The sequence below is a fragment of the Passer domesticus genome, chromosome 5 (genome assembly GCF_036417665.1).
Source record: "Passer domesticus isolate bPasDom1 chromosome 5, bPasDom1.hap1, whole genome shotgun sequence".
Lineage (NCBI taxonomy): Eukaryota > Metazoa > Chordata > Aves > Passeriformes > Passeridae > Passer > Passer domesticus.
In genome coordinates, this window is record NC_087478.1 from 41,162,722 (window position 1) to 41,189,562 (window position 26,841).

The following is a 26,841-nucleotide window of genomic DNA, read 5'->3' on the forward strand; positions in this document are numbered from 1 at the left end:
CTCCTCCAGCCTTGTGGTTTGCTCAAAAAGTTGTCGCTTAAGGAAGGGGAAGAGACTCCTTAGCCCGCCCGAGGGCGCGGGGGCCCGCCCCGCCTCCGCGCCCGGACCTGCGGCCGGAACCGCCGGGCGGCTCCGGGGAGGGAAAGAGGGAGGAGGGAGCGGGCTGCCCCGCCCGGAAAGCCAACGGCGCCCGGCCCCGCACTCACCCATCTCCGCCGCGTTCGCATCGAAGGCGACGCCCGTCACCGCCGCCGTGTGGCCGCGGAAAGGCCGGATCAGGACGGGGTCCTCCTGGGGAGAGGGTGCGCACCGTCAGGCTGCGGGCGGGGGCGGCCGCGCTCGCCCTCCCCCGCCCTTGGGGGCCGCTAACGCCCCGCGCGCGACGTCCGGAGCGATCCCCCCAGCGGGGGCGGCCGCCGGGCAGCCCTCGGTGCCGGGCGATACCCTCCGGCCGCGGCTCGCCTGCCCGCCCGCCGTCCTGGCTGCCGCGGCCGTCGCCAGCGGCCGGGGCCGGGCCCTTACCAGCGGGGAGGCCATGGGCGGAGCGGCCCGTGAGAGCCCCGCGCTCCGGGCGCGGCCTGCCGAGCCCCGGATTCATCCGCCGCGCCAAGAGCGCGGAGCCGCAGCCGCCCATGCGCGCCCGCGCTGCGCGGGGCGGGGCCGCAGCGCGGGCCCCGAGCGCGGGTCGCTCTTAAAGCCGCAGCGCCCCCGCCCGCCCGGCCCGGCGGGGCTGCAGCGGGCCGCCTGCCGCAGGCCAGACGGGAAAGTTAAACCCTCCGGGGCCGGCCGGTGGGCACAGCGGCTTAGGGGCTGCGGGGCTGAGCTCTCAGCGTGGGGCATGCCTGCGGAGCCGCAGACATAGGTGGAATGCCCGGCTAGCGGGAGATCTGGCCCATGTTACCTCGATTTTGTGACTTACAAATTCATGAAGGGCAGCTGTGTTTAAAACCTTGGACTGATTTTGTATTAAGCTACCTTAGATAGTTTGGCCTCTTGGTTGTTTTCTTATTTTGGTCAGACTTTCTAGATTTATAAATTGGCACTCGCGTCTGTAGCATACAGACCATTAATGCTCTAACAAACTACACCAACCTTAAACAAAATTAAGAAAACCACAATGCTGTAACATTGCTGTTCGTAGTGCTGTTAATGCTTATGGAAAGCTAGGGGAGGGAAACAACCTCTCCGGAAAAGCACCGCTGCCATAGCTTTGCTAGTAAAAACAGGGTGACAGCAATTAGCAAAAAGAATGGCTGTGATGTCAAAGCTGTCATTCGATAGGCGAGTGTTCCTGAAGAAGTAACTCATACTGCAATTACCCTTCCTTTCTGTTTTAAATCCAGTCTGCCTTTTACTGGTCGTTCTGACATTAAACTTTTACATCTACAGAATCAGGTCATTAATTAGGCCAACATATAAGAATTGTCACTTATAGGACAGTTCCAAATAAATTGTGTTTAACCATGAAATGCACATTTAAAATTATAACTTTGGAAGTGGTGAAAAAAATAGGATTATCACAAGTATATAAGGCAGTTTCCATGAAAATCTACTAACAGTCCTTACATTGAGGTTATTTAGGCTGATAATTTGCCATTTTGACTTCATAATATGAACCCTTTTCAAAAATATAAATGGTGGCACAGGACACATTGCCTTTAACTTGGACATAGCAAAAGCTACAGCATTTTTGCCATTATTTGTTTTTGGTTTGGCTTATTGGTGGAGGTTTGTTTTGTTTTGTTTTGTTTTTTTCCCTTCTACACAGCTCACCCTCCCATCCTTTTTGTTTTAGTCCCTATGATTTAGATCATAAAGTAAAATGTAGCATTTTAAAAAGTTAGTAATGATGAGACTTAAATGTTCTGCACTCTACCCCACTGCAGGAACAGTAAGTTAACTAGTTAAATTGACCTCTTCACCATTATTAAAGTCTTCCAGCCTTTCTCAACTTTTTTCCCAGCTATTTTCTTTCTGCCAGGTTTTTTTTAGCTGTGAATGATGTGTCTCATCAGGGAGACTACATTTAGATTCTGTCCCTCTGGGCTACTATGAAACTTTGTGTGATCTTAATTTATTCTGCATCTTTTTATCTCCAGAATGGGAGAAACTACTTTCTTTGCTGCTTTAATTGTGTGCTGCGTGTTTTGGATATTTCTTGTACCTTATGTTTTTGGGTTTGGATCTGTTCTGGAAGCTGCTTAAAACCCAGTGGTCAGAAACATGTTACTTTTTTTAGAAACTGAGCTGAATGACAATTCCCAGTCCTACTGAATCCTTTTCCTTTTGCTTTCTTTAGAGCAGGTCAGTATATTTTACTAATTTTGGTATGCTAACAATAAACTGTAATCTCTACCTGCCCACAGAATTTCTGGACTATAAATTGCCAGGTGATAGGCATAAAGCAAAGGAAGAGCTGTGATTTTGGAGAGAAGGAGGGTGGCATCCCTCTTTCTACAATTAGATAGATAGATGAATGTTTCTCAGGTTGTAGGGCTTACAGAGTTAACCTGTTTCTTGCTGTTTCTCCTCACCTGAGAGTGTTTTGAGGAAGTATTCCTTTACTGCAGACATGTAATTAGCTATAGTGGCTGTAGTTATAAAGCTGGCAGGTAATAGTTTTTATGATGATTATGTTCCCTCATTAGTATGTATAGATTTTATTTTTTAAATTATTTTAAGATTATTGTAATCACCTAATAACACAATTATGAGTTGCATTGTCTTTTTAAGGTTGTGATATGCAAGAGCAATTTACTGCAATAAGTTGTTGTGCACTGTGATGACAATGATAAATGGTGTCTCAGAAAATATGTTCCAAGCATCATGTGTCAGCAGGCTGCTGTTTCAGCAGCTATGGAGTTGGTTTTTTTTTTTCCTCAGGCACTGTGTTAAGGTAGTATATGTCCAAACAAAAATTGTATCTAGAGAAAAACACTTTAAGATGGTAATTCCAGTCTTGTGCTGATTGCATGGTCACTGCAGGAAAAGAATTAATAAAAGGATGTGTAGAATTCAAGGACACTTGGACAGACATGATGACCTCGGTGCATGATGCTGCAATGCACACATTAATTACACTAATCACATATGGTTGCATAATGAAAATTGATGTAAAACAATCATGAGCACAAGGGGCAAATATACCGTCAGTATAGTAGCCCACCAAAAATTCTTCCATGTCTAAAATTAGGTATATTAACTTAGTGTTAATCCTACTTTAAAATAAAACTAAGAGCCCCAGCTGTAGTTATGTGGGATCCTACTGGGAGCAGCTGTGGTAGCAGCAGAGCTGTCCAGGCTGCTGAGACGCCTCAGGAGGTCGTACTCTGTCACTAGAGGGGAGTGTGAGATCTGCTTTGCCAGCATGGTGTTATTCCACCACGTGGGTATTCATGCACTTACATGCAAGAGGAGAATATTAACTGCAGGCTGTCTTGCTGTCATAGAACCATTATACCTTATGATCTTTCCATCCTCTGATCCTACATTTTTTTTCTCCTTCAGCAAAATTGTTATGAAAATAACATAAGTATTAAAACTATGGAATAACTTGTGGAGTAGTGTTGGTTTTTTGCTTCTGTAAAATAAAATAAATAAGAAATTTTCTTATCAAAATCCCATTAAAGTCTGTTTGCCACCAGCAGCAAGAGAATGGAAAAGAAAAGAACATCAAGTAGGTACATAACAATTTGAAATACAAGGATGATTTGGAATACATCTGATGTTACTTTTAGTCTAAGAAACGTCCTCGGGTTCTGAGGGAATTGGCAGTTGTAATGGCAGAGCCATGTCTCCATCATATTTGAAAAGCCTTGATAATCAGACTGTGACTGCCATTCAGTGACTGGAGTGACACTGACTACCTGTAACTATCTCAGGCACTGAAGGGAAGGGATCATCACACCCAGCCCCTGGGAACTGCTGGCCAGTCAGCCTCACCTTTGTGCCCAACCAGATCATGGAGCAGATCCTGCTGGAAGTCATGTCAAAGCATATGAGGGGTGATTGTATGAAGGTGATTAGAGACAGCCGACATGGCTTTGCCAAGAGCAAATCATGCCCAACTAATCCAGTGGCTGCCTATGATGGAGTGACTGCATCAGGAGATAAAGGAAAGATAAGTGATGTCACTTCTCTAAAGCCTTGAATACTGTTCCTTCCAATGCTTTTCCCTCTAAATAGATGTGGATTTGATGGATGGACTATTAGATGGCAAGGAATTGTATGACTGCAATGAGTGCTGAGTGGGGCCTATAGTATTTAATATATTAATGACATAGATAGTGGGATTGAGTGCACCTTCAGGAAGCTCATGGGTGACATCAAGGTGAGTGGTTCATTTGATCCAGGGGAAGGGATGCCATCCAGAAGACCCTGACAGGCGTGAGGAATTGGCATGTACAAACATCATGAAGTTTAAAATTGTTCTGCACCTGGCTTGAGGCAATGCCCAGTGTCAATATACACTGGGGGATGAATGGATTGAAAGCACTGGAGAAGGTACTGGGAGTACCAATGGATGAGAAGCTGGACATCACCCCGCTATGTGCACTTCCAGCCCAGAAAGCCAAATGTGTTCTGGGCTGCATCAAAGGTAATGTGACTACTGGTATTACTAAGGTAATTGAGAGGGGTGACTCTCCCCCTCTTCTCTGCTCTCATGAGATCCCTCCCGGAGTATTGTGTCCAACTCTAGGACACACAACATAAGGAGGACATGGACCTGCTGGAGCAGGTCCAGAGGAGGGCCACAAAAATGAGTAGTCTGTTGATGCAGATAGATGTTCTGAGATTTTTCTTTTCCAGTGTAGGGATTGTATTTGTATGGAAGGATAAATAAGAGAATTTATCTCTTATTACTGATGCCTGAAGGGAAACACGTGTGACAGAAAACTGCATAATTCAAGACCAGCACTTTAAAGCAAATAACCATCTGGATTAGAAGCTGGGAGAGACAATTACTCTGCCAAAGAACCTAAAGTCATTAGAATTTGTATAAAAGTGGGTGTGTTATCCAAAGGTCCTTTTTTATTTTTTTCCTTTTAATTAGATACTTTTGTGTAAAAGATACATATCTTCATAATGACTATGGGGATTAAATCCCTTTATGTTCCTCCCTTAGTACCCAAACAGCACAATAAAAACACTCAGCATGTGTTGAGCTGCATTTAAGTCTCTTAGTGTTACCTTAAATGCCAGATTATAACTCTTGCCCTCTATAATATATGTGCATTATTTGAATCTCATAAAGTTTGCAGTCACTAATTGTTTTTGGATAATTGAACGAGTTTTACTATGAAATTTTCTGGGATAATCCTATTATGGTGTTTTATATCAGTAGCATTGCTATGTGGATGAATACCCATATGCAATTCCAACTTTAAAGAACATCTTCCTTTTTTTCCCTCCCTAATGTTTTAATGGATGATCAATACCAGTAAGGTGTCCTGTGTTGCCACGGCATATCAGTAAATACATTTTTATTTCTATGCACTTTCATCCAGCTTTTCTAAAAATAAGTAAAGCAGGTTTTTGCTAAATAGATATGTAGTTTGGTGTCTCTTTGCCATACAATTCCTGAAATTCTGTCTTGTTGCAAAATTCAATGTATTGGAATCAAGTTACTTTAGCAAATTGTTTGGTAATGTTCACTTTAAAATTAAGAACTATTCCTGTGTCTTATTGAGTTTGTTAGAGCTAGATCAATTTTGGCAGAATTTAGTACAACATAGCAAAGGTTAGTACAAATTTATTAATACTTCAGAAGGTGCTATATAGAGTGATTTAGAGCACCTTCACTTAGTACATCTTATAACAGGATCATTCAGCTGCTATAATGTGGATGTTAGCTGCAAAGGTGAATCAATGAAAACTGGTGAATTGTATGGAGATGCCTAGTTTGGTAAAGTATCTCTTTAGGTATGTACTAGAAGGGGACATTTCACCTAAAGGAGAACAATCTAGGGAATAGAATAAACATGAGCAAGGAATCTAGAATAAGAAATCTAACTAGAAAAATGAGCTCTTGATATCAGAGCTCATCTAAATTTTCAGGAAAAAAATGAAATTGTCCAAGTGGAACTATATTATGCACATATATAGGTAATTTTAGCAAGTGGCTTTTTTTTTAAAAAAAACCCAATTCTTATAACTCTGAATTTTATTTCTACATAATTTTCAGGGGTAAGTATTCCCTGGAAGCACACTAGTAATTTCTTGGAGAGCTGAAATAAGAATTGTGAGCTAGACATTAATCCTGTCTCTGATTTTTCTATAATCCTCCATAAAATTAGTTTATTTAGAGTGCATGTTTTCAACAGCAGTCTTCCAATAGCAGTAAAGCTAAAATAAGTGCTTGAAGCCAATGTCTGCAACTGCCAGGTACAAAGTAAGACAAATGATAACAATTGTAATTACAAAAATAAGTGAGGAAAAACAATATGCCACTATTATTAAAAATAAGGAACTTAATGGTTCCTGAACAACCGCAGCTACAGCATCCGTGATGTTAATTTCTTCTGCTAATTGCTTTCTGAAGGGTGAGGTCTGACCCACCAGAGACTCCAGGTGCTTAGCAGGGGCTGTGCTCTATGCATTTGTTGGGCAATGTCATAGTGCAAGTCTCCCAGCTCCACACCCCCCCTGCATCCTCTAAAAGGATCCTTGACTCTGCATCTCATGGCTGGTCCAGAAATTACTTGGGTGCTGATTCAGAAGTGTCACTGCTCTCTCCTCTGCTGATGCTTTGTGGCATCTATCTTAGGAGCCAGTTTATTTTACCAGGGCTGAACCAGACTTCTGTTAGTATGTTTAAAAGAGCTAGAAGATTTTGGTTCTCTTAGGTTAGCTACCCATCCAGTGGGACAGGAGTCAGGCAGCACTGGCAGCTGCTTCATTTTCAGGATAGTTGCAGAGAAGATATGAGAGACAACATTACCAATTACATCTGTGTTCATCACTACTTTACCAGAGTAGGGCAGGGACTTGTGTCTGGTCAAGAAAAGCCTGCATCTGTACTCTTTTTATTTTTTTACTTCCTTTTTTTTTCTGTTGCAGCATTGGCTGCTTGGGCAGGAAGAACTTTCCAACATGACAGTTGGCAAACCCGCAACATGACAGACTGCCACAGATGCTTCCTGCTGCTACCATATAGATTTTCTCTTGACCATTACTTGTGTGGCTGATGCAGAAAGAAAAATGAAGGGAGTGGTAGTAGTTTCAGACTCTCTTGTTTTACTGTTACATGCATTATTCTGCTTGTGTGCCTGTATGAAGTACAAAAGCTGCCACCATAGATGAGATAGCTAGACACTTGTCTGATTCCAAAATGAGTGGTGTTGTTATGTCTTATCAAATCATGCTTATAAAATGGTAAAAATCTAATCAATAGGCCCTATTCCACCGGTGAGGCTTGCACATATATAGTGGGTCATTTGAGGGGTAGAAAGTCCAAACTGCAAATACCTTACCCATTCCATGCATTCTTTTTTAAAACTCCCTTTCCTCTCTTGCAGGAAGGCTGTATAGATACATAGCTGTATGTGTCCGCTTCTTGCAGTGGGTCAATTCTATGAAATTTTATGCTGATCTGAGCATAATGACAAGTCCTGTTTCAGAGAAGGGCAATTTCTGAGTGACAGAGCAAGCCATGTACTGTAGAGTAGAGTAAAGCAGAAGGGGGCATCTGCTTAATATAACAAAATGAAGCCAGGAAGAATGCCCCCAATTTTCTCATTAGAGCAAGTTTTCAGAAAAACCTCTCAGGCTTCCTGTAGCATTCTGTTGTATCACAGAACATTAACAGTTTTTATCATCTTGCACATTACTAATTGCAAGCCTGCAACAGATGGACACACTGTATGTAGAATCTCCATTACAATCCAGTTGCAATTCCCCCAGGTGTTTTACAGTGGCAATTAGCAATACAGGTACTATGGAGACTGCTCCTAGCTGCAGGGAGAGCCAACAGGGACACAGAGCAGACAGGGTATGCAGCAAATTGCTGCACTTCCTTTTCAGTTACCAGGAATACCTGGGTGCCACAACTTTTGCAGGAATTGCCAGGGGAGCATGGTTTGGTGGTTTCTGCCCATTCAGAACAAAGCCAGGCAGTTTTCCATCAATATGTTGTAAGGCTGCAACCTAACAAGTGATTTCACACCACACAATCTTTCTGATGGAGACAAAATATTCATTTCAGGTTAAATGATCAGAAGGAAGCCTGTTGAAGATGAGAGCTCTAACTTACTGTGTGTAGTCTTTAATTTTTTCCCCTAATTATTACTTAGAAATTGTTTGCTGACTACTTTCACTCTAGTTTAAGAGAGTTCATCTTTAACTAGGTTTATATTTTGATGAACATAGCATGTCATTAGTGTAAGCAGCTTATTCTTGCATCCATAAAACAGACACTGTTTTTTTGAGTTTCCCAGCTGTTGCCAGAAAAGGGTCTTACGTGATTACTGCAAAAGCTGCCTTCAAGACCACTCCTGCTGAAAGGAAGTTTTCCTGCATTAGTATTCAATATGATCGTGAAACTTTGTCTTCACTAAAAATATGTGAACAGTTGCAGATAAGCACATTCTACTGTGACATACCACTTAATTGTATTATCCATGTTTAATTTTGGTATTTTAAATAAAAACCAATAGATTTTCTTGCATCAGTTTACCAAGAGCAGTTGGTGTTCTAGTTTGGTTACGCTCCCTCAAACCTATCATCACTTACATGAAATTCTAGAGTGATCCATAGTGGTTGTCAAATTTTGATATTCAGATTCACAGCACAGATCATCATTAGTTTCCTCTTCCAACCAAAACAAGAAGTAAAAGTGACTGAAATACTCTAGCATAAGTAGAGGGCATAATTTGTAGTGCTTCTGACATTACTGCCTCCAGCTGGATAACTGCTTTAAAACACAAGCTTTTCAACTTGTATATTCATGTTTTCTGCTCTTCTTGCTCCTACCCTGTTACCCAGCTTTTCTTCCCTGAAAGTTTTCAAAAACCTTCTCGTTGCTCATGTGTTTCCTTGCACTCTCCCTTTTCAATTCCTACTTCCTTCATCTGCAGGTTGTTAGTTCCCTGAGCCGGGCAGCGGGAGTCACAGGGGGAGCAGGTCTGTGTTGGAGTTGTTGCTGTGCAGGATCCCCACCCACAGCAGCAGTTTACCCAGAAATGGTTCCGCTGTGGCTGACCACACTGTCACAGGAGCTGTTGAAATGGCATGACAGAGGGAACACTGCAGGGAGAGAGGAGTGGAAACCTGGGCCAGCATCACATATACTACACCTCCACTCTGTGAAAGGCTCAGTTTCAACCCAGTCACATCCCTGCAATGAGGCAGAGCAGTTTGCTTATAAAAGCTATAGTATTGCTGGAAAGCTGACAAGGCTGAGTGTACAGATACTCATAAGTTGAACTTGTCTAGGCTCCCTGCAAAAGAGATCCCCAACACCAGATCCTCCTTGGCAGGCTTCTTAAAAATGGCCAAGCCCTTTTATTTCATAACATAAAAGCAAACTACTTGAGCTGAATAATTTTATTAGGGTGCTGAGTACCTAAATAAATTTTTCCATGAAGTTTCCACTAAGGCCTGATTTCTAAGTTACAGCAAAATCATCAAGACTTGCAAGACTAAAACAAAGCAAGAAAGCCACAGGAGCACTTCTGGGTTTTTTTGGCAGTATCTCAGATGTAGTCAGTTTGGAAATAGCTATCTATGGCTTAACTGTTGGACTTGGATTGATTCCAAGTGCAATGTGCCAAATTGGGTGTATGATAGCATGCATGAATGTGTCCCAGTATTTCAGTCTTTTCAACAATGATTTTCAGAGATGAAGCATGACCTTGGAAAACAAACACTGAGGGGTCTATTGGTTGTGCTGGTTGCCTTTGGGAACAGTAATAAAGAAAAGCAATGGAAAATCATTTTCTCAAGTGCTATTTTATCAATGGTATTTTATCAGCTCACACTCATCATCCCATGATCAAAAAGCTTGTAGCAGTTCTTCATTCAAATATGTAAAATGCTGATTGTGTTGATTGGTATCATGCTGGCACTTGATAATTTAGTTGATATTCAGACTTGGACTGTTTATGGCCGTTTTGAAAAAGACTGAATCAGTGAGATTTAAAGCTATAGTAACTGTATTCAAGTACTGACATGCCTACAGAATTGGCTGGGCATCCCAAGCTCTTTAAAAACCGCAGTTCAGAATACCTTTAACCTCCTGCTGTAGAGTTATCTTTTATTGAATCATTAAGACTTTTGAAATGAAACATGCTTCAATATGTTGACTCCACAGATGAAAATTCTAAAGATTCCTGCACCTTTGAGGTAGAGAGCTATTACAGAGCATATTGGAAGTTAGTGCTGTAGGCACTCCCCTGCATCCTCTAAACATACTTGTTTTAAATGTGTTTTAGTTTCAAAGGAATGTGTTATTTCTAACAAAAAAAGACCATGTTTCTGTTTTGCAGAAACTCAGCTATTTTTTTCAATCATTAGAATGTCAAATTTTGGGTTGAATCATCTCATTACTGTGACATTTGATCAGCCAGGCAGCTAGTTTTACTATGCAAGTTATGCATGGACTCTTTGAAACTTTTTTGTATTGCAACATTTTAAAGATCAGAATGGCAGTTTCATAATGTCTTCCTACATTAGCATTAAAGTTTTATAGACAATTATGTGAGAACCAATAAAAAGAGAATCCAATTCTGATATAACACTAAGTTCTTTAAGTGTAGCAAAGTATTTTTGCAACTCCAGGCAGAAGAAGGGAGCATTTGTATGCAAGATCAGAACTAATATGACATTTCATTTAATTTCATCTATACTTTGCTCAATTAGATAAATGCCTGTAACACCACCACTCCCCAAGTGGAGAAAAGGAGAAAAGTTTGCTTCTCAATTCTGCTTAAATTATAGTCTTCTATGACTAAAAACATACTTTTCAGTGCTCTTTGTCTTGATCCATTAGAATAATATAAATTTCATTAACTTTATATGCCTGCAAGAGAACCTTCTTTTTTTAAAAGCTGATCTTAAACACTTGAAACCAGGAAAAAAAAATAGTAACTTTGAGAAAAAGGACCAGGTTCTTTCAAGAAAATCCTAAGTAGTGAGCAGGGCAATGAAACCACACAAATCTTCAAATAAGCTGGAGTTCAATATCCCTTAGAAACAGCTACAATTTTTTTCTTTCTACACCTGAAAGAGGCAAATAAATTGAGAAACCCTTTCCTTGAAGAGAAGCTGATTTCCACAGGTCTGCAGCTTTCTATAGGTCATGTTAAAAACTGTGGGCTTTCCTATGAACTGCACATAGTCAGTTATCATGCAAAAAGGTTGACTAGAGCAGAAGTTAGCCAAGCTCTGCTATCACAGTAAGCATTACAGCAGGCGAATATCAGCAAGCCTTTTGGTCAGGTCAGTTTAAGATAAGAGAAAGAAAATAGTCAGTTGCTTCCTTGCTTTGCTTTAGGTTTGATTGTTCCAGCAACTTATGTCTGTTGAATTCCATCTATGTATAGAAATAATATCTATGAGGATAATGAAGAAACCCAATAGAATTACAGAATTTCAGGATCAGAGAAGTACTGAGGTTGGCAAGGGCCTCTGCAGGTTATCTACTCCAAACCCCTGCTAAAAGCAGCATCAGCTGCAGCAGATTGCTCACGGCTGTGTCTAGCTCAGTTCTGAGTGTCTCCAAGGATGAAGACTCCCTAACCTCTCTGTGTGTTTTCTTGTGTTCAGGCAGTTTCATGTGCTGTCACTTTTGATTGGCTGGGAAAATCAGAAACTCATTTCTTATAATGGTATCAATTTATCTATGTTCTGAATCTTTATGGGCTAGGTAACCAGCCAAGCCACTCTGGTGATATTTGGCCTGAAAATTCTTTTGGGCTTAAAAATTTTGTAATGAAACTTATACTGTTGTTTTTCTAATTGGGGAAAAAAGCTGTCTGTCTCTCATTCTTTATTTTTCCAAAGCCAGTTCTTTCCACAGATTGTGTTAAAAGAGCTCTCCTATGAGTTGCTCTGGGCTACAGCACCAAAAGCTGCTACCATATAAAAAGTACTTTATTTACTCAGTAAATAAAAATTTACTGAGAGTGGATGAGATCTTGAAGAAGATAGCAGAAGATCAAAAGGCAAGATAGAAATATGATAAAAGAGACAAATCCACAACAGCACATCTTACCCCATCTGTCCTTCACTGACTCCCTATAATCATCCCTGGCAGACTGGAAGTGTGAAGACAGGAAGGAGTTACCAAGTTGTAATTTATGTCTATATACTGCTAGATTTATTAGAGCAGAGCCCACTTGATTTGGCAAAAGGAAAGAAGCTAAGAATGACCCATCTTTTGGGGAAATTAAAATATGACAAAAAAGTACCTTTTCCAGAGGTTTTTTTTTATTTAAAAACATTTGTTTATTAGAATGTTTTTTGAATTATGATCCTCAATGAACTAAATTGTTGCACTGATCAGAACATTAATGGCCAATACACGGCAAGTGATTAAATCTTCCCATCTCTAAAGCAGTGTTGTCCAAAACAAAATCCTGGTTTCTACCAAAATATCAGTTGGAAGAATCTCCTATTTCAAGCATTCTGTGCCAGACTCATGTATCCTTTTACAGGTCCTATTGCATGGATCTGAATTTTGTAAATTGTTCATTTTGCATTCTCTCCTAAAATACACAAAAAATACCACAAAAAACTATGCAGTAGCTGCCAGCACAGTATCCAAAATAAGCTATGTATTTCCCCACAAATATCTGCCAAACACAGGCTTACCTTCAGATCTTGCAACAACCTTAGGTCATAACTGAAGAGATTTTGTACCTAGCAGCTATCAGAGCAACCAACTTGTGGAAAACTGAGAAAGCCAAGTTAAATCCTGTATTTCTAATACTGAAATTGTCAAAGATAACAAACATATCTTCTAGGGTTTATTTGTAGAGTGGCTTTGTGGTTTTTATTGTATCTTAAATCAAAAGCTTTGGGAGGTTTTTCACACAAAGCATTTGAACCATACACCGTAACTCTCTACAAGAGACAGAGCTTTAAAACAGGAAAAGCCGGTATTCATTCTGTGCCTGAGCAGTTGCCATAGAGTGAATCCAAGACTGTGCCTTTGCCAAGGAGGAAGACACAGAAAAGTTTTCTGTATGGTCATACTTACAGTCTTTCAGCATAATTCAGCTTCATACCCTGCAAGAGAGGCAGCCTAGGACAGCCAGTGGAGATGCTCAGAATAGTTAGATACTGCTACATGTGCAAGGGCTCAAAGGGATCCAGAATGCAAACTTCCATTTCAGTAAGCAACTGCTGCTTCAGGTTTGGATTGACACTTGTCATTACTCCAGAATGTGAGCTGATATTCCAGTATTCCAGAATCTACACTTCCACCAAAAGCTGTTAATTCCCAGAAATACTCCTGTTAGTTACTCTTCCAAATTTAAATTCCCACAGTCTTCTATTTGGGGCAAGCCAAGGAACGTTTTCAAACTGCTAATTATATAGATTTTGTAAAAAAACTCTACATTAGGTGTACATAACAGTAGTAAAGGGTCACTATACAGTGTGCTACCTTTTACATGCTGTCTTTTCTCAGTTGTCTAAGCCCATCCCATCATTTTCTTAGCAAACTCTCATATTTGAGCACAAAGGACAAGCAGTACCTGTAGAAGGCTTCTGTTTAAGAATCTAAGTCACATCTCCTTGATGGATGCTGCAACCTCCTGAGAAAGGTGGCTAGGTATTTCTGGATAAAGTTCAGGGAAAAAGATTGGCAGAAACAGCTATAAGACTCTTTATTCTGGCCCGGAATTTCTCATTACATGGTCCTGAATAAGCAGGCTTAATAAGTCTGGACATAAATTGGAGTTGGACCCTTCATGCTGGCCAGGCTCAATGAACAAAGTTAAGGTACTTCAGTGAGGGCTTGAAATCTGTAAGATCAGAAGAAATGCACTGCTGGGAGAGAGGCTGGAGGTGGAAAAAAGGAGCAACCCTTGAAAACCAAGTATTTGCATCAGAAAAGTAGTACAGACATTAAGATATTCTACTTTAATCTATGTACTGCTTATTATGATCTGGATTATTCTAGAGCTCTGCAGAGGCTAGAACTACTAGCAGTAGAAATTGAACTTATCAGGCCTTTGGAATCACTTTCCAATACTCTGTATCCACAAGTTATACTCCCATGAATATTACATTTGCTTGCTTACTTCAAAACACATTGGAAAATTTGCTGTTATTCTAAGAAAGCTTTCAAGTATGTTATTTCATATTTTTGGCTGCTTGTACTTGCTATAGACCCCTGCATTTACCCACTTATTTAGCATTAAGGCATTTGTTTCCATTATTCTCTTCAGACTACTCCATGATGCAGCATTTTCCTCTTATATTAATTACTGTTTTCAGCCCTCCTTCAGAGCCAAGTTGAGGTGTCCTAACATGTACACAGCTATAGCAGACATCCCACCCAGGAAACCACATTTTAAGCCACTCCAAACCACATTTCAAGCCGCTCAGTCTAGAACTGAGTTTTTGTTCCAAGTCACTATTGCTCAAGCATGTATATATATCACACTATATACCATGACCTCTTCAAAGCAAATGAGCATAAAACTGGCATGCATTTCAGGTTTGAATCAGTACTGTACTGACATTCAAGAATTTCAGTCCCCATACAGACTGAGATGAACAGCACTTTTATTTATTTCAGTTACAAGAAGAAAGACAAGTAAACCTTACAACCAGAAAGGCAATGAAGGCCTCATGAGCTCAGTGAAAACCATTTCATAATCTAGGCAATGTTATGATTTCTTGAGATCACAAAGAAAGCATACCCCCCTCTTAAACAACTTTTCCTTATTTCTGTAAGGATGTTTCCTGCAAGAACAGCACACGGATGTTAACAGAATCAAGAGGGACCAGCGATGTACAAAGCCTATGTTCACCATCCCACCCCCCACAAAAGGTTTAAGTGTAGATTTTATTCCAAAAAAGATTAACATGCAGTCATGATCACACCTAGAGAAGAGGGGAAAATGAAAGTTTGTTTTGAAATGAAGTCAAATCATTACTCATTAACAAAATTAAATGAAGATACTTTTCCACATGGCAGTGTACTTCACAGATAAAGAAAACTCCCTTTATTTTAAGCCAGTGCTTATCTGACTTTTGTAGCAAAGAGAAAATAGCTTACATAAAACCTGACCCCCCTACCAAGCACTCTAGATAAGAACTATGATGTAAGAAAAGTGCTAGAAACGTGTGGGAGAAATCACTATACAAAGTGTCAAGTGCAACCCCCCACCCTTGACCCCCTTGCCCAGAATTCAGTGTATTTACTGAAGTACAATAGAAAAGATGGAATTCAGGAGTGGTTGACAGTGGGATACAGTGCCACAGGTTGAACAATATCCACTAAAGGACAATCCCAAGCATGCATGCACCCCACCACAAGGGAAAGATGTGCTTGAGCTTCCCAACCTGCTCATTTCTGCAGTTAGCTCCACTATAATTTCCTTCCTCATTACCAACTTAATTCTTGCAGTCCTTTGAAGGGACCACTTTAAAAAATGTCCATAATTCTGGATTATTTGACAAAAAAATTCATTTGCTATTTTTAAGAATACAGAGGTGGAAAAAGAAAATCTTACAACTCATGTCTTCTGTGGCTGTTTTAAGCAGTATTGGACCAAGAAAACATGAGGAAGTGCCAGAACAGCAAGTACTGTTTCATCATCCTTCGCTGTCTGAACAATACAGCAGAGGCAGACCATAACTTCTTCAGTCAATCTGTAGTTCATCAGTTCTGGTGCATTTCACCTGTGCTTTATGTCAGTTCTCAGTCTCCCTCACTTAAGCAGTCAGAGATACATTTATTACACGGTACTCACAGTAAGTCTTGGAATTTCAGGCAGACCTATTAATTCCCCAGGAGTATCCTTTTGGATCAGTGAAGACTTTTGAGTACCTTAACTTACATTCATTCTGGAGGCAGCCATCATGATATTCCATTTACCTTAGTGCTATTTGGAGTGGGGCTGTTACCATCTTGAAATTGTAGTTTAAAGATAACCAGTAACACAAAAGAGTACCTTCTGTATTTCCAGTGAAGGAGCTGAGAAAAAAAATTCTGTAAGAAACCATTGCTGCAATTTTATTTTAACAAAAGGGCAGATTTATTCATGTTTACAAACAAGTTTCAAAAACAAAAAGGAGAACATGTATGCTACCCACTAACAACCTTTCAAAATGCCAACAGCCCTCATGCTGCATGAAGGATTCTATAGATTAGAAAAAAATCACAGTTCCACTCACAGTTCACCAAGACAGCACTAAACTAACATGATTAGACAAAAACAAAGGACTAAGATTCTGATGTATTTTGATTTAATCCATTTTGCCCGAGATAACAGAAATATTTCAAGCAAGTTCCATCACGTATTGATGTCCTGCATTAAACAATCCTACTAAGTTCTGAACAAAAGTTATTCATTAAGTTTCTCAAAATTTTTAAAAATTAAACAGTTGTTTCAAAACCATTAAGTAGTAAATGTATTTAAGAAACTAATTAGGACAGAGGCCATAACTTCATTAGAACACCACTGCTCATGTTTTTACAAAGCATTAGTGTTATCTATTTGGCTATTAGTAGTAGCAATTTATCTACAATATTTAACAAGGTAAATTGCAGGCAAAATTTAGTACAGTTTCAATAGAAACACCCTTTTCCTGAAAATACAGCAGTATTTGAAGGACTAGTTTTTTTGGTTTTTTTGTTTTGTTTTTTGTCTTCTCTGCATCATTTATAAGGAAGCTTCCCATCTATGAACAGGAACAAAAAAGTATCTACAAACCTTGTAAACAGATCTGTATCATTTATAAACATAAATAATCCAAATTATTAACAGCCAACAGCAGAAATTAAAGTATCAATTCAATGATCCAGGGCCTCCTTGCCCTTCCCAGCTTTCCCCTCAGAAAAGGATCATGATAAACTAAAGCTCTGCTAACACACTCTTCAGGACCATTCTTAGTACAACAGATGATCCACAGGTCACTTATGCTGAGTTACTGTTTATCTGTCAGAGTTCATTATTACTCCCACCCCCAGAAAAGCACCCTCCAGTCTGGCAGAAAGCTTTTTTTTAAAAAAATAAATCTACATTCGTACAAGTGTTTCTTCTGTTGAAGTCCAAGACAAGAATATCATCTTGTCCATCATAATGTGTGAAGAGACCCAGTTTCAATTTCTTTACAATGCAGCTAGTGTGTTAACATTCAGCTTACAATCAGAGTGATGTTTCCAAACTATGTAGTGGGCTCCCTGGGGATGAAGAGGTAGCAGACTTGTTCTTGTCTGTTGTAAGGTGAATTCCACTGTCAACCGCATTGTTATTTCTATTGGGAGAGGGAGGGGGACTAGAGTTGCGTTTTGTTGGAGCATCATCTTCAGCATCAGTATCATCAATAAGGGGAATATGAGGCTCGGAGTCTTCTATTCTAAACTCAGGATGCGTCATAAAATTGTGAATTGAACTTCGTGTCTCAGGTTTCTCTAGCCCCTCGTACAAGGAGCTACGAAATGCATTCACCACTCGGATCTGTAAACGAAGAGAAAGTATTGTTAAATTGCTGCATATTTACTGATAATGGCATGGTTCGTATGAGTTTGAATCCACAAACAGCTAGACATGAGTGAATCAAATTTGTATGATGCAGTGGAGCTTGCAATAAACTGTAAAAAATGAAGAGCATTTCAGTAGAGCACTGCCAGTCTACACAGTAGGAATAGAAATTGTGAAAGTACTGCAAAAAGCTGAAGGGCCCTAAAATTCAGACATGGCACTACAGTTGTTTACTTGTTTAACATGGGCTAAGCATTTTTCAGAAGTGAGGCCAACAAATATTTACTTATTCAAAAATTAAATAAATCTCAATGAGTGTTTTATTGAATATTTGGTGAGATTGGAGGGAGGGAAGGAGGGGAGAGGCTGAAATAAATTAGGGGGTAAAAGGGTCACTAATTCTCATGCTAGGAATTAGGATGTCAACTGACTATGAAAAAGCCAAGCAAGTGTAAGCCAATGTCACAATGAACGAACATTTACGAAGTCATGCAAAAAAAGGATACCGCTGTAACAGCTGTAAATATTCGAGTATATAGCCATTTTCCACTCTAGAGAAAGCTCCTTAGTGAACAGTGCTTTGGAAACTTAAGACCAGAACTAGGAAATTGAATACTGTATTGTACAGTACAGTAGCCAGGACAGGCTGTAACTTTGAAGACACTACTTAAGTAGCGCCAAGTATGAGAAAAGCAGGATGATCGGCCTTTGCGCGAGTCTTCGATTCACACTGAATTCATGGACACAGTTCCCATGCTGAGGACTGTTTCGTGTCTTTTTGTTGTTTAATATTTTTTTAATCAGAAAGCTAAGCTAACAGAATTCATAAATAAACCTTTCATAGTTAAAACAGATAAAAAACAAAGTACAGCTTTATTTTGCAAATTGTGCATGTCCAGGCTGACTTGAATTTAAGCTTTCCTAACTATTATTTGAAGGATGAAACTAGCTGCCCACACCCCCTTCTCCCATGCCTTGTGTTTCCTGGATCAACCAGAGAAATTGAGGATCCATTCTTGAACTGATAAAACAAGTAAGGTGAGGCAGAAGTCATTCACTCATTTATCCAACACTCTTCCCGAGACAGTTTTCCCCTCCTGTTGACTCCTTATTCAATTCTCAACATCCCTACCCTGAGCAAGTCTCCAGCAAAGCAGTGTGAAATAGTGTTAAATACTAAGCAGCAGAGCAACTCCGTAGTAAACAAGAACTTGCTGTTACAAACAGCAAGTCAAATTTAAAGCTTTTTTTAGCGCATCCAAGATGAATTGCTTCAAGCTGAGAAATACATCATGACTAGTGCTTCCAGAGTTCCTCAACAGAAAAAATAAAGTGACTTCCAGGTGAAGGAATTAAGCTGGGAGGTCAAGCAGATCAAGAGCAGAGATTTCAAAACAGCTAAGATACACCAGGGAAGTTCACTGTAAACAGAGAAGGGTTCCCCAAAAGCAATGTGTTAAATCAAATTGGTTAAATAAAACCACTGCACATGATAAAGTCTCATGTCTCAATTGTGTTCTAGAAGTAGCATCATTTCCCCACCTCTGCACCCTCAGACCACTTGCATGAAGAATTTTACTGCAAAGTGATCATGTCCCCATTTTTATACTACAGGTACACGCGGAGCCAAATTAACCACGGAGGCAAGGGAAGAAGGCACAGGGAATAAGGGGAAACAGGGACGGGGCAACGATCAAGGGGGAGGATATAACTACCAGTAAGGGGAGGACAGAAAAGAGAGTCAATGTCTAGAGAAAAGATTACAACAGCAGCTACTACTTTACTGTTCATTGCATGAAAAGAATTGAGCACACTGTCAAGCACACATTATACAAGGTTTAAATAAGTCCAGCCAGCTGCCTAAACTGGATTGGCACTTACCAAGAAAATTAGCAGTGACAATACCAGACTGAAAGTTTGCAATGACTTTATATGGCATGTCGCATCCCACTATGCCATTTATGTGGCAAATGAAATATGAATGTCTCATGGGACTGTTTGTTCATTGCTTACAGATGAGAATTTGGAACATCAGCAGCAATGAAAAACAATTCTGGCTTAAGAGGACAGCTGTAATTATGATAGAATAAGTGCATACCCACAATAAAGGCTTGGTTCCCATGCAGGATGCATACTACACAAGTGGACTAGACACTACAGCAAGGCCAAGATGCTCAAGAGTCCAGCCAGAAAGGCAGAAATCAAACTTTCAGCACTTTAAAAAGGGAAAATCTAGTGTTTTGAAGGCTCTATTTTCAACCACTCAAGATAATTAAACTAGAGGGATAACTATAAATAAATCATGTAAGTGAAGTGCAAACAGGACAATTTGTTAAGTGTAATTCATACTGTCATCAGGCCTTTCTCATATTAGTACCAGAATAGCAAGGAATGCAGTTGGCACTCCAAATCCTCCTATCCAGATGGCTGCTTAAGAGTTGCAACCTTACTTTATAGGAACTATTTTCCAACAAGCAGCTCCAAAAAAGAGACAATAACACATCTGCTTCCCATTAATCTGTATTAGTTCTCAAAAAGCTGCTCTTCTGGAGGATGTAGCAGAAGGCTGTAAAAGTGAGAATAAAAAAACTAGTTCTCTGCTATGGTAGCTCTGTATCTGCATTGGTCATTTGATGCAATGAGATGCTGCAGTGCCCAGTAGATTCTGCTCAAATAGCAGCATGGAATGACATTGCTCTCTAGAGGATTCTGAATGTCTAATTAATGTTCTGGAGTGTAGTTAGGGATACAGGTTACTAATTAGCATTTTAACTAGGAGATGCAATCCTGTGCATCCTTAAGTGTCAAATCTACTTTTCATTTTGTGTTCTTGAGGCATGCAAATTTGTGAGCCGAGCCTCTCAGTACTACTGCAAGGTAGGGAAATACCTGTCTCACCACTGAAGAACAAATACAGAGGTAAATACTTGTGTAAGCTCACACATGAATTCTGGCCAAGCCCAAAAATAATAAAAAAATAACTTTAAAAAAAAAAGTCTGAAGATTTCACCATTTCGCTTGAAACAGCTCCTGAAATTAAGGGTCTTCATCCATCTGGTAATCTGAAAGTTTAAGCAGGGAGGGGAACGGGGAGAAGAAGCCCTCTCAGGGTTATTTTAAAAAACCAATTGTTTAACCTGTCTCTAGGAAGTTAGAGAAGAAAGTTAAACATGTATTAAGATAGAAAACTCTGAACAAAGATATTGGCTATCAGCATTCAACTACTACTACTATGCATCTTCTGGCTCCACAGTTTAGGCCTACATCCAAGAGTAAATAAATCTCCTGCCTCTACAGAGAGGAAGGCTGAAACTGAAATGCCACTTAGAGCACAAGATAGAGATGGTAGAATTGAGGTGAGACAAACTTTGCTGTCACTGATGGCTTATGAACTGCTCCCAGAAGAACCTAGAGAGGAAAAAGAACCCTTCAGATTTGAATGAAAGTTTTGCCATTTAATGCTTAATTTTTTTTTTTCCCTTTTTGTATCAGCTAATTTGTATTTCTTCTGACTTGTATGCATTTTAGAAGCCTTGTTTCGCCACCTAAATCCTGATGTTGAAAAAGTTGTTATTCAATAAATAAGGTCCAATGAAAGCAGAGTTTTATAAAGTTCCTTACAGGGTATAAAGAAAAGGCATTTAGTGCTCCACGTTCTAACTACATTGATATCTTCAACATACCGTTTGCTTACAAATCAGCTTGCTTACTTAAGTATTGCTTGTGCTGCAGTGCAGGAGATCTATTTTTGTTGACCTGGGTCCATGATTATACAGTTAATTCACTTATTCAATATAAGTCACCCTAAGAGGCATATACTCGAAAATTTACAACAGTTTTCCCTCTTTATCTTAAAAATCCCTCTGTACACGAATGGATGAAGGCACAGGATGTGCAGGCTCACAGCTTTCGCAATAAAGTCTTTTGTTGAAACTGTTCCACCTGTTCTCAGCCCTCTAAGAAAAAAAAGTCTTGAGGACTCCACTTTGTGGAAGAGCTCTATAAAAGCCTGAACGGTGATTTTAAGTACTAAGGAGAAAATGAGAAACGTTAGGTACGTGAATTAGGAAATGTTAATTTCATGCACTTTAGGAACACACACTCACACCCCACAGTAGTAGAAGCAGTAGTAGAGGAAAACACTACATGTGTAGGGGTAGAAATATTTGTTACATCATGGTGCTGGCTGGCGATGGAGGGTTGCCGCCTTAGAGCCCCCTGAATGGTACTTCCACTCTGGAAAGCATTCACTACATCCATCTGCAAGGAATCAGAGATTGTGACAGCTTGCTCAGCAAGAGAGAGAGAGAACAAGAGAAAGGACCATCCCATCTATAACACACAAAAAGTAAAGAAAAAAAGGCACTTTTTAAAAACAGAGCAGATAAAAAGGCAAGAGTTGCATTTAAAGCTGAAGAAAACAGAGGACCCTGAGGGATTACACATCCATCCATACCCCCTTTTGACAGTCTCAGTCAGACCAGTTAGAACAGCCACCTTAGTCAAAAATGGAGACATTTCCCTCATAACACCCATTGCATCCTACCTTTTTCAAGACCATACCTGAGTTTGTATCCTGTTTAAGCCCCTAAACCACAAGATCTGACCACGACGCAATTCCCTCTCAGCATGATCAATCTCCTCTACATCTTCTGCTAGTTCTTCTTCAGGAATCTCTTCCTTTTGTGTTCCATGACCAGCTTCTTTAAGGAATTTCAGTCGGCTGGTTGGAATTGTTGAAATCAACTAACAATGGATGAAATACATAAATCAGGATTATTCTTTATTTAACAACAAAAAAAAAGAGTAATACCACTCTTCAGGCTTGACAGATATCCGGCATACAATTAGCAAAGTTGAAAAAACTAAATTACGTAGACACTGATGAGTGCATCAGTGTGAAACTGATCACCCCAGCTGAACAGCTGCAAAGCTGTGAATATACTTACTACCTCAACCAAAGTGTGAAATTAAACTTGGACTACAAAACAGCCTTGCCAGGACAAAGAATTCCACATTAACATTACTTTACAATGCCAGGAAGAGCAGTACTGAAGCTACAAAAGCCATTAATCCTGTAGATTGTACTTGTATCTAGAGCTTTTAGAGTTTCATCAGTTTGATGAGCATGGCGCGTCACCTCAAGTGGGACCTCCATCACCTAAAGTAACCACAGTTAATTCAGAAATACAGAAGAGCCATTCATTCCTTTGTGACCTGGGAGATATCAATCAATTTCCAATGCAAGTGATGTTTCTGAAATTTTATGTATCTCAGGCTGTTACTTTGTCACTTGGTGTATAGCAATTTATGTATCTTAAACAAAAGATATGTGGTTAAGGGAAGTCATCTTTTGGTACATTATATCTAGCACATTCAGATCAATTCAGATCAATTCCAAGACTGCTTTCCTTGATCATCACAAACCTAGAAGATCATTTCTGCAGCTGCAGAGGAAAAACAGTCTGCTCCAGAAGCAAGATAAACAGCCCTTTATACTGAAACTGCTACTGTGAATGCTCCCAGCTCACACTTCAGTTTCTATTATTCTCAGAAAATTAAAGCTTTTTCACTTTAATGAGATGCTAGAGCAGCATGAATGGCAGTAGGGAAGCTTTGCCCTTGCAAGATACTTTGGGTCAAAGGTATTTCAAGCCATCTCGATTCTCTTCTAGGAGTCACCTCAGAGTGATTCTATTTGATTTTTTTAAATAATTAATTTTCCAGAGAACCTTGTTAAAAAGCTTAGTCACTTTTAGAACACATGTCTATGCATGTATTTACAACTAAAACTCATCCTACCAATTTTATGGTGAAACATGAAGTGTCTTTTACTTAGTGGAAGGAAAGAAACTGTAATGGAAAACTCTTCATGTGGTATGAAAAGTTTAGACAACTATGTCATTAAATAATAGAAAACTCTGTAGCTCTAAAGTTTCACGTAAATAAGCTTGCTGCTTACAAGCACTGTTGTGCATGCAATAGTAATGACACTCTGGGGGGGAGGGGAAAGGAAATAAAAGTCCAAGTGTAATGGCTTACTAGGTGGGAAGACTAAACAAAGATTAAAGAGAAAGTTGGTTTGGGTTTTGTTACATTTCTTGCTACCCTAGGAGGCTTTTACATCAAGAAAATATTGTCAAATTTAGCAATTCTGATTTTTCAAGAAAACCTGTAAGCACCAAGTTAAATGTATTTTAACATTATCATGTTCATTGCATCTTGTATTCTTACCACATTTTCTAGTACTCACATCTGGCTGAAGATATAATTTCAAATTTAAAAGGTAACTACAGCTGCTTTTAGTTAAAAATTGCTAAACAAACCAGCCACAGGATCTAGTTATGAAATGTTAGTAATTGACCCACTCTGAGGAAGGAATATTCAAACGTAAGACTTTCTATATCTATTGAAGAAGTCCATTGTGATTAATATTTACTGTTAGTCTTCATACATTCATATAGTCCACTTGAAAGATCTGAATGCTAAAGACAGTGTGTTGGGTTTTTCCATTTAAAATACACTGTTGGAAGTAGATATTTGGCATTTTGAAAAATCCTAATTTACCTGGCCCCAAAGTAGTGTGCCCATGCCCAGGAAAATGGACCACAGCCACTGTTCAACTGAGAGTTCTGAACAACTGAAAGGCTTTCCACCAAACTGCACAATAATTATCTGTGGAGAAAAGCACAATTAAACATGTATCAGTGACCTGTTACTAGAAAATTCCCTAATGCTTCAAGATCACAACAGACTGCTCTGCAAGAGAACATGGGATTTCCCATCTTCCTTTCACTGTCTCAGCAGTTTGAGCAAGTTTCCAAACCTATGCCATATTCTTCCACTTTTCAGCATTTCAAGAACTACCCATTCATTCTTCAAATGTCACACTCGTGAAAACTAGCTGACTCCTCAATTTTGCTTGAAGTTTTTTTCCCTTCATTTCACAATCACAGCACGTATTTGATGCTACAAATATACAGTGATTACTTTTGCTATGAACACCCATCTTGGAACTATGTCCAAGATTCATAAACATGTATTAATAGAATTCATAGATCCATAAGACATTAAATATCTCAGAAGTAATTCTACAGGATATTACTATGTATCCCATCAGTGTTAAATATCAGACTAAAAATCACCACATGTAGTAAATCTCAAAAGCTAATATAAATGAGCTCTTACTGCCTTAACTATTACAACAAGCTGTATGGGCCCTAATGAGCAAGGTATCCCTCTGCATAGGAATTATATTCATGAAAGTCTGCCCTGGAGAATCAACAATTCAAAACAGCAGGGCAGGAATGAAAAGGAGACAGTATTGACCATTAAGTAGGACACCTGACAGCTGAAAAACCAAGGAGTATCTTCTGCTATTAACTCTGAATAAAACACTGATATAATAAATCAGGAATTGGGAAGGCATTCAGTCTGCCAAATTTATAAAGGGAACAAACACAGTGGCAGTCAGGAGTAATTTCTAAATGTTTGGCTTGGTTGCACAACAACAGTCAATCTGCTGCATTCATAACCCCAAAAATAAGAGCAGTTTCTGAAGGAGTGTCATCTATAAAAATCTAAACCTAAGAGAGTAAGTTCCCTGACTTAATGTGAAGTAGCAGTGTATACATTTCCAATGCTTGAACTGGTATAACTTCCATCAACTTAATGAATTATCAAGCCTAAGGAGAAGTTTAACATGTAGGTTATATATCCCAAATAACTTAATCCAAAATGAAAATGGGTTCCGAAATTAAATAGTACACTGATTTGTTTGTTATTTCTTCTGACTAATTAAAGTGAAGGCTATTTAGAGGGTGAAAATAGTTCTTGTAAGCTATTTTCTGTAGATTCAGTTTTAAATTAGTGTTTCTCAACACCAGCATATGAACCCGATCAACCGAAGATAATTTCCTTTGTTAACATGCACTGAGTTAACTAACTAGCTTTTATGAGTTCCCCTATGTGCTGGAACAGAAGGACCCTAGACATCAGGTTTTTTCACTTAAAACAGCACCTCTATAATATATACCAGTAGGTAGGTATCAATGGTTCCTGCACCAGCAAGGTAGAAACTGGTACTTAAATTTCTAAAGCTTATTCATGTCCTAATCTCATTAAGAAAATAAAAAGTCATTCTTTTTCTATAATTGTTTAAATGGACTCTCATTCAGATATACAGGTACCTATTATAAGAAAGATTTAGGGGCAAGGGGTGAATGAACAGATGACACATATAACTTCATATTTTGCAAAGAAATTAGAATACTAAGATAAAATTGAAGAAGTTGAAAATTCAAAAGGTAACTACAAATACTTTCATACAAATACAACATTCCAGCATTGCCAACTTCAAAGAGGTTTGAAAACTCCATCAAGCTGCACTTACAACTTACTTATTGTGTGCTTGACCCTGGAGGTTTTCCACATTGCAGAAATTAGATCTCTGGCACTAGCTGACTGGCTAGGTCAGCAAGTACATCAGTGCACTAAATGCATTTTCCCCCCCACCCTCCAAGAATCTGCTTACCTGCACAACAAATGTCCCCAGCACAATAGAACAGAAGATAGCGTTGTTAAAGATTCCTTCAAAAACATTTCTTTCACCATGAATCTTTCGAGCATTGATTTCATTAAAAAGCTGCATCATCACAAATGTATTAAATACTATAGTATAATGCTCTGAAGGAGGAGCATGCAGAGGTGCATTTCTTCCACTATCTATATCAAAAATTTTCTCACCTGTATATAAAAGACATTTATGAACAGCTTGATTAGTGTCTTTACACACACACTACAGCAAAAAATAAAAAATTTAAAAAACACCTCTCTACAACATTCAGAATAACTTTGTAAAGCCTCAGTATTCTTACCAGCAAACAGGAGCGTGAAGACCACTACAAGCTGGTAGAATGCATGACCCAAAATGTTCTTCATCATTGTACGAGAAATCAAAGGTTTGTTTCTACCATAAGGCTTCCGCAGCAGAAGAGCTTCAGTGGGTGGTTCTGTTGCCAGGGCAAGAGAAGCTAATGTGTCCATTATGAGATTTACCCACAGCATCTGCACAGCTTTAAGTGGAGAATCCTACAATAGATACACAAACACTCCAATAAAAGTGCAGAAATTACAGCTGTTAAAGGCATCTATCATACAATACCGACATGTTCTGAAGAGC

General features: G+C 39.4%; 2 protein-coding genes across 15 annotated transcripts in view; both read right to left on the reverse strand.

Moving 5' to 3' along the window:
• The window catches only part of POC1B (POC1 centriolar protein B), a 44,233-nt gene extending 43,578 nt beyond the window's left edge, over nucleotides 1-655 (reverse strand). For 5 of the 6 annotated variants that reach the window (XR_010362199.1, XR_010362198.1, XM_064419678.1 and 2 more), the window contains exon 1: nucleotides 523-649. Coding sequence is in view for 4 of the 6 variants with exons in the window: in XM_064419678.1 (XP_064275748.1) it covers nucleotides 523-634 (112 nt within the window). In the remaining 2 variants the exon portion in view is untranslated. Of the gene's footprint in view, nucleotides 1-206; nucleotides 292-522 lie in introns of all 6 variants that reach the window. The other variant, XM_064419679.1, reaches the window with a different exon arrangement.
• A 14,061-nt stretch (nucleotides 656-14,716) lies between these two features.
• ATP2B1 (ATPase plasma membrane Ca2+ transporting 1) overlaps nucleotides 14,717-26,841 on the reverse strand; it is a 60,190-nt gene continuing 48,065 nt past the window's right edge. For 7 of the 9 annotated variants that reach the window (XM_064419685.1, XM_064419683.1, XM_064419688.1 and 4 more), the window contains exons 17-21: nucleotides 26,537-26,750; nucleotides 26,194-26,405; nucleotides 24,228-24,335; nucleotides 22,224-22,406; nucleotides 14,717-17,636 (exon numbers count right to left, since the gene is read on the reverse strand). In XM_064419685.1, the coding sequence (XP_064275755.1) occupies nucleotides 17,325-17,636; nucleotides 22,224-22,406; nucleotides 24,228-24,335; nucleotides 26,194-26,405; nucleotides 26,537-26,750 (1,029 nt within the window). In that variant the 3' untranslated portion in view covers nucleotides 14,717-17,324. Of the gene's footprint in view, nucleotides 17,637-21,766; nucleotides 21,921-22,223; nucleotides 22,407-24,227; nucleotides 24,336-26,193; nucleotides 26,406-26,536; nucleotides 26,751-26,841 lie in introns of all 9 variants that reach the window. The other 2 variants (XM_064419690.1, XM_064419691.1) reach the window with 2 other exon arrangements.